Below are 11,202 nucleotides of genomic sequence, written 5' to 3' on the forward strand. Positions count from 1 at the left end.
TTAATCAATATTTGAGAGGGATCTTAAAACATTTTCACTCAGCCATAAAGGTCAGTTGAGTTCCTCTTGATGATGCTATATCCTGGAAACTTTTGTGTACTTTATATTAAAATAAAAGTCCCATATTTACAGTTGTGCCACCCTGACATTTGAAGCATGCCTAAATTGCTTTGAACTATAGGTATTTGTAAAATGTAGTTAATTTGAAAGATTCTAACAATAAAATCATGCCACTGTATTAATTCTTTATTTATAATCATTAAAATAAAATCTGTTCATTTGCTGGTACAGTATTTTCAGGGTTTGAGATGCCAAAACATAAAAGAATATATATTATTTGAATGTACTGAAAATGTGTTCAAACTCAATAGCTTTTATTGAATGAAATGATACATGTCATGAATTAATGAAATTATTCTAAAAGGAAATAATGGGCTCGGACACAGAAATATGGACGTCATGTCACTGACCCGTATATTTATATTATATATATATACATATACAGTACCAGTCAAAAGTTTGGACACACCTTCTCATTCAACTACTTTGAAGAATGTAAAATATAAAACATATTCTGGTTTGTTGAGCATTTGTTTGTTTACCACATACTTCCATATGTGTTCCTTCATAGTTTGGATGTCTTCAATATTAATCTACAATGTAGAAAAAATAAAAATAAAAATAAAGAAAAAACATTGAATGAGAAGGTGTGTCCAAACTTTTGACTGGTACTGTATATATATATACACACGTGGACAAAATTGTTGGTACCCTTCCGTTAAAGAAAGAAAAACCCACAATGGTCACTGAAATAACTTGAAACTGACTAAAGTAATAATAAATAAAAAAATATTGAAAATTAACTAATAAAAATCAGACATTGCTTTTGAATTGTGGTTCAACAGAATCATTTTAAAAAACAAACTAATGAAAATGGCCTGGACAAAAATGATGGTACCCCTAGAAAAGATTGAAAATAATTAGACCATAAGGACATGTTAAACTAAGGTGTGTCCTCTAATTAGCATCACAGGTGTCTTCAAACTTGTAATCAGTCAGTCTGCCTGTTTAAAGGGTGAAAAGTAGTCACTGTGCTGTTTGGTATCAAGGTTTGTACCACACAGAACATGGACCACAGAAAGCTAAGGAGAGAGTTGTCTCAGGAGATTAGAAAGAAAATTATAGACAAGCATGTTAAAGGTAAAGGCTATAAGACCATCTCCAAGCAGCTTGATGTTCCTGTGACTACAGTTTCACATATTATTCAGAAGTTTAAGGTCCACGGGACTGTAGCCAACCTCCCTGGACATTACATTTTACATTACAGTCATTTAGCAGACGCTTTTATCCAAAGCGACTTACAATCAGTAGTATATTACATATCATTCACCCATTCACACACTGATGACAGGCTACCATCAAGGTGCCACCATCAGACTCTAACTACATTACATTACATTACAGTCATTTAGCAGACTAACATTCATCATCCAGTCCACACCGATGGCAAGCCTTCGGGAGCAACTTGGGGTTAAGTGTCTTGCCCAAGGACACATCGACTGCCGAAGCCGGGTATCGAACTACCTTGCTCTCCACTACGCCACAGACGCCCCATGGACGTGGCCGCAAGAGGAAAATTGATGTCAAAATGAAGAGACGGATAATACGAATGGTAACCAAAGAGCCCAGAACAACTTCCAAAGAGATTAGAGGTGAACTCCAAGGTCAAGGTCCATCAGTGTCAGATCGCACCATCCGTCGCTGTTTGAGCCAAAGTGGACTTCATGGAAGACGACCGAGGAGGACACCACTGTTGAAAGCAAATCATAAAAAAGCGAGACTGGAATTTGACAAAATGCATATTGACAAGCCACAAAGCTTCTGGGAGAATGTCCTTTGGACAGATGAGACAAAACTGGAGCTTTTTGGCAAGTCACATCAGCTCTATGTTCACAGACGCAAAAATGAAGCATACAAAGAAAATAACACTGTACCTACTGTGAAACATGGAGGAGGTTCGGTTATGTTCTGGGGCTGCTTTGCTACATCTGGCACAGGGTGTCTTGAATCTGTGCAGGGTACAATGAAATCTCAAGACTATCAAGGCATTCTGGAGCGAAATGTGCTGCCCAGTGTCAGAAAGCTTGGTCTCAGTCGCAGGTCATGGGTCCTCCAACAGGATAATGACCCAAAACACACAGCTAAAAACACCCAAGAATGGCTAAGAGCAAAACATTGGACTATTCTGAAGTGGCCTTCTATGAGCCCTGATCTAAATCCTATTGAACATCTGTGGAAGGAGCTGAAACATGCATTCTGGAGAAGGCACCCTTCAAACCTGAGACAGCTGGAGCAGTTTGCTCACGAGGAGTGGGCCAAAATACCTGTTGGCAGGTGCAGAAGTCTCATTGAGAGTTGCAGAAATCGCTTGATTGCAGTGATTGCCTCAAAAGCTTGTGCAACAAAATATTAAGTTAAGGGTACCATCATTTTTGTCCAGGCCATTTTCATTAGTTTGTTTTTTAAAATGATTCTGTTGAACCACAATTCAAAAGCAATGTCTGATTTTCATTAGTTAATTTTCAGTAAATTTTTATTTATTATTAATTTTGTCAGTTTCAAGTTATTTCAGTGACCATTGTGGGTTTTTCTTTCTTTAACGGAAGGGTTCCAACAATTTTGTCCACGTGTGTGTATATATATATATATATATATATATATATATATATTTTATTTATTTATTTATATATATACAGTACCAGTCAAAAGTTTGGACACACCTTCTCATTCAATGGTTTTTCTGTATATATATAAAATTACACCTTTGTATTGTTATCTGACATCCGTAAGGCTTTTATTTTGAAATGTGTTTCCGGGTGCACCATCTTTGCAGTCCGGGTACTTTCACGCTGTCAGCGGGGAGAAGGAAGTCCTTATTCCGGCAAACTATCCGCCTAAAGACGAATAAAACCTGATTAAAACCTGATTAAAACCTGAATCAGGATTAAGACAGAGTATGGAAGCGAGTAAAGCACTTCAGACGGAAGGTGAGCTGGAAACTTTACTGTCTATAACTTATACAATATACTATTATACTAACAAATACGGGGAGTTTCCGTGGCTATTAAAATGAGCGCTAAGTAGGCTAAACATTACCTCCCAGACCGGGATGTGACACGTTTCAACACGTACTGTGTCACGACGGAAAAGGAAATATTGCATGTGTCTTATTACCCTGTTATTAACCTGTATAGCCTTTATTATCATGTGATTCTAGCAGGGCTTCATGGTTAATGTTAATTGATTTTGAAGTTTGCACGGTAGACAATAAAAGGGACACACTTCAATACACATTACATTGGGTTGAACTAAAGTGTTTAATTGTCAATTAAGCCATTAGTTGACACAAAATCATGGCTTAACTCTCAGATGATCAATTCATTGTTTTGGTAATCTTGAATCAAAATAAATGTATTTAATCCATTGATAATAAAAAATAATAAGATAATTTACAGGATTACAGCAGCATAGAAGATAGTGCAAACAAGAGACATAGTAAAAAAACAAGATAAAAAAATAAGTATTATAAATAAGTAAATGAGCAATAAAAAACAGTAAAGAATCCACAGTCACTGAAATATTATATAAACAGACAGAAACTATTATAACTATTGTATTTCACAGTGTATTTGTATTTGTAATAGTCAGCTTAAAGACAATAACAACCTTTATCAATACTGAAATATATGAATTTACTGACCACAGCCAAGGATGCTACTGGACCGGGAGAGGCCAAAAGGGCAGCAGCTGCAGCCAAGGCGGCTAACCGCCTGCCTGAAGTTCGTCTGGTGGTGCTTGGATGGAGGTGGCCGGGGAAGAGCCTGACTGGAAACTCAATCTTAGGCCGAGAGGAGTTTCACTTGGAGCGGGCAGCCGAGTTCTGCGTGAAGAGAGAGACAGAGGTGCTGGGGCGCCAGGTGACTGTGGTGGACACTCCCGGCTGGTTCTCGGCCCAGGATACACCCCCCTCCTACAAGCAGGAGTTGGTGAGGGGAGCGTCTCTTTGCCCTCCAGGTCCACACGTCTTCCTGCTCGTCATCCCCGTTGGCATGTTCACAGAGGTGGATCGCGCTCGCATCGAGGAGCATGTGAGCCTCTTTGGTGAACACGTGTGGAAGCACACGATTGTGGTCTTCACCTGGGCGGAGGTGTTGAAGACCATTTCCATCGAGAGGTACATTCGCAGGGAGGGCAAGGAGCTGCAGTCGGTGCTGGAGAGGTGTAAGAGAAGGTACTTTGTCATTAATAACAGCATATTCGGGGAGCATCCCCAGGTGGGGCGTTTGCTGGAGAGAGTGGAGAAGGTAGTGGCAGAGGAGGGGGGCTACTACAACCCAGAGGAGGTGGAGAAGAAACCTCTGGATGAGAACCAGAATCCAGCTAGAGAGGGCCGGGAGCTGGGGGCACGGCCCAAACAGAACTCTGTGCTGAGTTTGCCAAAAACCACGGAGGTGGAGACGCTTTCAAGTGAGTGATGCACATATTTGGGCGTTCAAGAAAGTCAAACTGGTGGCTAAAAATGTTGAGTTTCTTTCTTTTTATTTCAAGATAACAATTAAAGACCATCAATATATCTAAGACATCCCTATGATAGTGACATCACAGTAGTTTGGCTGTGAATTAAAGTAGTATTAATGTAAAATGGAGCCCTGTTAATAATGCACTGTGTTTTATTCTAGCTTAAACAAGCACTCTTTGCTGATGGACCCTCTCAACCGCAACCACAAGAAGGAAAAGGGTAACTGAAATTTCACTGCATGTACAAACCAGCGTATCTTATTTATTTTTTTAATCAGAAATGTTACTGTGTGTTTTAGTTGTCTGTGTTCTTTATGACTCTCACTGTGATGATTCAGGAGGCCTTTGCCACATAAACACCCTTTTTTTTTTTCACCCTGTCCAAAGATTTATTCTCCAATGTTTATTTTGTTCTTTAGTTTTGAAGATGTTCTTGTTATAATATCTTGAGGGTTGTGTGTTGGGAGGGATTTAATTGAATCCAAAACAAGGAAGCACAAACTGTTACACATATTGACATTTTTAAACCCAATGTGTACACTCCTTAGTGTCGGCGAATACAAACGGCAGAACTGCACTACTAAATTGTTACTGATATTTTGCCGATGACTGTTAAGGGAATTGCTTTTTTGACGATTCCCATTTGTTGTGACCAAATTGTAAAATGCTTTTCTCGTGCTGCAATGTTTATTACTCTCTCAGTGGACAGTTATAAAGCACACGGGCAGTTATTGATTCTGTGAGTTGCCTTAAAGCAGTGAATTTGTTTCCCTTAAATGGATCCGTCACGTCTATAACACTGTGGCAGAGGGATATATTTCAGGAAAGGATGCGCTACCACAAAGAGCTGCACTGGTCAGTTTATTAACTGACAGAACTTAAAACTGCAACTATTATAATAATCGATTTATAGTTCACATTTTTTTAAATAATCAGAAATGGGAAATAATTCCTTTTTTAAATTCCTCAGTTGTCAAAGTTGTGTATTTAACTAAATATTTTTGGGTTTCTGAGTGTGTCTAAATAGGTGATTTCAAATCATCTTTTTTGGCGTTAGGGGACTGTAATGGGTATTTTTCAAAACATTTTGACATTTAAAAAGGCATTTTTTGACAGACTAAACATCAATAAATTTATCGGAAAATGAATTGGCAGATTATTTGATGATGAAAATAATCTTTAAATGCAGCCAAACTAGCGTGTGCACCTGCTTGAGTACCTTAAAGGACACCCAAACACTGCTGGTGTTAACTTACTCTTTAAGGGTACAAGCAATGTGTTTGGTGAGAAGCACTGAATGTAAACATAAAGACAAAATCACAAAACAACCAGGCACCTTTAAGGTTTTTGTTTGTCGAAAAACAAGAAGCTGGTGTAGTCTTTTGCTCTCCACAGACTATACAGGCAGTATGGAAGACTCTCTAACTCTTTGTTATGGTGTACTATTATTGGATGTTGGAGTCAGCTGGTCTCTGGACAGACCCACAAATCTGAGGACGCGTGTAACCGTTTTTTATAGGTCCTTAATATCTCACTGTACGGACCATCAGATGACTCGGGTAGTGTTACATCACCATCCGACTGGCCCAGTTAAAAAACATACAGTAATAACCGTTACATACTGTATTTGTGTGACCCGGTTGAATCTCTCCAGCACTACTTCTCTTGTGTCTGCTTTTGTGGAACTTGTAGAACTGGCCGAGCTGGCCGAGCTGCAGAAAGCACAAACCAAAGTAGTGAATCGAGTCCTTGAACGTATCCCTCTGCTGCAGATCATGTGACTCTTACTTGGGAACACTGCTCATTTAGTTTTAGTTAATTCTTGAGAAATACAGGTGTGAATCAGGTACTGGTAACATTGCTTGAGTGCCTGTTAGTTTCAAGGACCCTGGGACACCCGGTGAATACGTTCACAAAGAACGACTGTTGTAAAGAAACCCAGCGAGGCCCTGAAGGCCACCATTTAAACAAACTGACTCAAAGCCTTTTATCGTAGGAATGCTGTAGATACTGTTTCTGTAAAGTAGCTGTCAGTCTTTTCCATGAATGTGTTTATACTCATTAGAGTTTAGAGCAAATCCAATGCTGTATACTCAGGAAACAAATATTTCACCAAGTGTGGGCAAATACAGACCTGTTTGTTGACATTTAGTGCTGAAATATGATACAGGAAACAGGTCCGCTGTAGACCTATTGTAAACTAGTGCCTGAACTCAGTATTACTGACATATCTTTGCCTTTTTTTTTTTCAGGGGTTTGACAAAAACAACTCTTGGAAAAAGTACTTTAACACTGCTACAGATGTGGGGCATACTGTATTTGATTAAATGATAAGAGGTTTGATAATCAACACTCTGATATGAGTTTCAAAGCAACATGGAACCACTAATCCACCAATCAGAAAACAGCAGAACATTTTCATCAAAAACATATTTATATAAAGGATGACTGAACACAAAATGAGGTCAGGATATAGCAGACGTGTAGAAAACCTGCTATTGGGTGTGCAACCTCATATAAACCACCTTTGTAGCAGTGTTCGTAATGGTTATTGGGTTACTTTTCAAAGTCCAGCATGTGAATCAAGTTACTCTTAAGGAACTAATGAAGGTAACAGAGTCAACTCTACTGGGCTTCTGTATCATCTGTAGGCCTGAGGCTTATTGTCTTATTGTAATGTCTTGTTGGCCCAAACTATTTACTTCTTAGAAATGCTCTGTGTTGTTCTTCTACTAAGCATAAATAAATGTATATTTTGATCTAACTCTATGTGGTCTGTTCCTTTGAAAACAATTACAGGTGAGCTTAACACCAAAACGAATCTCTTTACTTTCTAAACTATGGGTTTGAGTGGAATTTTATTTTCTTGGCTGTAACTGAAGGCGATAAACGTTAAAGCTATTGAGGCTATTGGCTTTAATAGAAAAGACAGCTATTAAGCTAAATAAGGCTTCAATTTACCTATTTTCTTCATTATGGATTAATATATAAATAGTTCAGTTAATGAAAAAAAAATCTTAATTTCCCAGAGCCTATGATGTATTGTTGATAAGTTGTTTTATGTGACCGTCGGTCCAAAACCCAAAGATATTAAATGTATAATCATATATGACAAATAGAAGCAGTAAATCATCATATTAAGAAAACCTGGAGGCAGAGAATATTTGGCATTCTGCTTGAAAAACACAGAAACAATAATCAGCCTTTAAAACTGTTACCAGCTAACTGATTACTCCACTAATGGCCTCAGCTCTAACGATGGAAAACTAGTATAATAAGTAGCCTGCATATAAGGAGACATAGATGGTCTTTTATTACGTAAAAAGACTCGAAATAAACTGCTATCACAAAATATTAGATATGTTTATTTGAGGTAATAATTTAGAAGAAAATGAATCTATGTTTCCTTTATGGACCACTAGGTGGCAGTAGAACATCAGGTCACAGAGACGTTGGGACATGTTTACAACAGCAGCAGAATGACTCACAGCGGTTATGACCTTGTCTTCAAAATATTAATGAACTCGATTTGGGGAATGTAATAGCTGGGCGTCGTAACAATTAACACCCACTTATTATTGTTTAGAGGCAAAATGTGCTTTGTCTTTATGTAGCACACTTCATTACTTCCTGACTATCCTGGAGTTATTGTTTTACTGCCAACCATTATAGGAGTTTAATTCTCTCTTCGTCCTTTGTGCTACTGCATGGTCTATAACAGAGGTGGTCAAACTATTTTGATTGTGGGCCATAAACTGGAAAGTAAAGGCAAAGGAGTCACAGGCTTAACAATAGTAAGTGCGTAGTTTTGAAAATGTGTTTCCAGACCAGCAAACCAAATGAGCCATATAAAATGTATTTCCTATCAAAATAATACGCAACACTACTTAACAGTTAAACATTTGAACTTACAGTAGTTTATTGGCATGCTCACATATTTAAAAAAGCAACTTCTGTATCTGTTGCTTTCGAATTTAATTTAAATTAATTAAATACCTTTTTAACTTGAACACACTGCATGGGCTAAGAGCCAACTTAAATATTTCTTTGTTATGTGAAAATCTGTATGTAAGGTTTGAATAGGCAGAGGTTGCCAAATATTGGTTTCTGTTCATGATCCAAGCACCCACTTAAAAGATTAAGATGCAAATGTAAATGTAAATCTGCCTGCAATAACAAACAGGACAAGCTGCAGTGGTAAAGAATTGTTTCCTTGCCAAAACAGAGATACTTTTACTACATTTAGCCAACATAGTGTTTAAACTAGGATGTGCAATGTACAGTGCTAAAGCCACATCTTTGTTTATTTAAAAAAATTCAGGTCTATATATTTTCTTCCTTCATGCCTTTTTTGCTTTGCAGTCTTGTTTATTACATTTTCTTTCTGTTTCTCTCTCATACCAGTCTTTTTTTCACTGGTATGCTCTCTTTCAGGGTCACTATAGATGATATTAAGTAAAATAATGCACTTTAAATCCAATGCTGCATGAAGCAGTGATTGACTTGCAGAATTATTATTGACAGTCAAAAACTGGATTTCCTCCAAACTAATCTGCAAGATCTTAATGTAATTTCTTGGCATGCATTTTTTAATTCATTAATGTGGCAGTCCAATGCATTTCAATTCCCCCGCTGTACAAAGTTTCTTTGTTGTCCTTGTGCTTTGAATGCAAATACACACAAATACCGATAAATGAAACAATGGAAGTGGTTGTATATTAAATGATATCCTTCTCTCCTATGGTGCTGTAGAAATATCACCAAATGTACACTTAAATGAAAAATCTGAATTTATACCCAGCAACTGGTGCAGGCTACAATAGCAATATTCAGAGGATGTTTTTGTTTTTTAACAACATTGTTTATTATTTCAAATGTAATCAAAACAACAGTAGTTACAGGAATTACAGACGGCGAGCAATGATACTGTGTGATTTTTGAGTCTCATTGTGTGTCATGATAAGATAAAACAAGGTCACAGTTCTTGTTTCTTTATATTTAGCTCAGACAATCGGGCCGGTTGAATCTGTAAGACTGAACATCTTTCATGCCGACCCCATGAGTCAGAGAAAAGCAGTAACATATCTCAACAACACCACTATGCTGCTATTCGTCATCTAAAATAACATTGTTAAGAAAGTGGGAATTAAAGTGATTAGTCAAGTCCAGTGAAGCAAGCGAAGACGTTGCTGTTTCCATGATCAAAGTGTTTCAGCTTTTGTGTAGAGGTGTTTTACACACAAACAAATCCGACCCTCGGCCACTTTCTCAGACTGCATTTTGACAGTGAATATAAAAAACACTTGCAGTTTCAGGTGGCAGTGAACACAAGCAGATGTGATAAACACACAGTCTAACCAATTACTCAAACCTTTGCTCTTGCGTTTTTTTAAAGATTAAATAAAAGAAATCACCCTCAAAACGCTTTAAATGCTGAGTATTTCTATTACTTCAGCTACATCTCAAACAAGTGGAGCAATGCAAACAAAATTTGAAGCTTTCCGTGCCTAGTTACGGTTGCTAAGCTACGATTGGACAATCATACTTGCATTTAGAGAACTGTCTGATTTGTGAAGCAGTTTCAGGTGTCAGTGAACACGAACATATGTGCCAAGCACTTGCAAGGAGTATTTCTCCGCAGGGGTCAATTTTAACAATATTAAAGAAAGTATCTGTATGCATGAAAAAGCCTGTTAAACTCGTGCTTTCTAAACCCTGATGTTAAAAAGGAGTTACGATGAGTCATAAAAGAGGGTTTGAAAAGCAGGTGTTTGAACTATTTAAGTCGATACCAATGAGACCACGTTAGCTCTCAGAGTGGCTGCAAAGAAAGGTCTACGTGCAAGGTTTTTAAACAGCCAGCGAGTCCTTGATTTGGTATTTGTGCATGGATCTTGTGTGCATCTTTGGGTGTGTAGATGTCCATGAGAGTGTATTTGGAGGTGAAATCTGAGTCAGCTGTTTGCTAAACCCCGCCCCCTTAGTTACCAACCCCGCCCCCGTTGCTACCCCAGTTAAACTTTCCATTTCAAACCTATGAAGTTTACAATGATAACATGGCAGATTTACCATCAAATGTAACATTTTTGAATATTCTTTAAAACAATACGCCACTAAGCAAATTAACTAGCTAATTAAGCTAACGTTAAGTTCACCTCACAAGTTTGCTCTTTTGTTTATGTTTTTTTAAAGATTAAATAAAAGTAACCACCCTCAAAACGCTTTAATGCCGAGTATTTATCTTACTACAGCTACCGCAACAACATGTTGCACAACTCAAACAAAGTTTGAAGCTTGCCATGCCTAGTTACGATTGCTAAGCTACAATTGGAAAAATCATATTTAGGAGGCGGGGCTTAGAGTACTGTAAGAAGTGTATAGCAGTTTTTTGTAAATGGCTGCAAAACATAACCTGGTATGTCCGGGATGGTATGGCTGCTGAGGCTGTGAGGACGTTGAGGTAAACACTTGAAAGTATGATTCTGATTAGTCTTTGGTCTCAATGTGATGAAGACAAAGTGGGAATAAAAAAAAAAAATCCAGATGATTGTTATTTTATGTATTTACAGTGTCAAACTGAATTTGTGTAATATTGCACGTTTTAATTATCAGTAGAATTCCAGG

At 37.7% G+C, this 11,202-nt stretch overlaps 1 protein-coding gene across 3 annotated transcripts; it reads left to right on the top strand.

Annotated features, from left to right (window-relative positions):
• Positions 1-2,914: 2,914 nt before the first annotated feature.
• On the top strand, positions 2,915-7,331 carry LOC129110822 (GTPase IMAP family member 8). Of its 3 annotated transcripts, XR_008532296.1 has the most exons (4): positions 2,915-3,047; positions 3,766-4,527; positions 4,740-4,798; positions 6,831-7,331. XR_008532296.1 is itself a non-coding variant. In XM_054623048.1 (3 exons), exons 1-3 carry the CDS (start codon positions 3,017-3,019, stop codon positions 4,742-4,744), a joined length of 798 nt encoding a protein of 265 aa, XP_054479023.1. In that variant the 5' UTR covers positions 2,915-3,016; the 3' UTR covers positions 4,745-7,331. The 3 variants fall into 3 exon arrangements, 2 of the variants coding, with proteins under 2 accessions (XP_054479023.1, XP_054479022.1); XM_054623048.1 differs by having other exon boundaries at positions 4,740-7,331; XM_054623047.1 differs by lacking the exons at positions 4,740-4,798; positions 6,831-7,331 and having other exon boundaries at positions 3,766-4,535.
• The last annotated feature ends 3,871 nt before the right edge of the window (positions 7,332-11,202 follow it).

This window comes from Anoplopoma fimbria, chromosome 21 (genome assembly GCF_027596085.1).
Source record: "Anoplopoma fimbria isolate UVic2021 breed Golden Eagle Sablefish chromosome 21, Afim_UVic_2022, whole genome shotgun sequence".
Taxonomy (NCBI): Eukaryota; Metazoa; Chordata; class Actinopteri; order Perciformes; family Anoplopomatidae; genus Anoplopoma; species Anoplopoma fimbria.

Bases quoted from the DNA above. Each gene is read 5' to 3' on its own strand.
- LOC129110822 (XM_054623047.1), top strand. From the start codon at position 3,017: ATGGAAGCGAGTAAAGCACTTCAGACGGAAG. The intron at 3,048-3,765 runs GTGAGCTGGAAA...TACTGACCACAG, and splicing joins TAAAGCACTTCAGACGGAAG to CCAAGGATGCTACTGGACCG.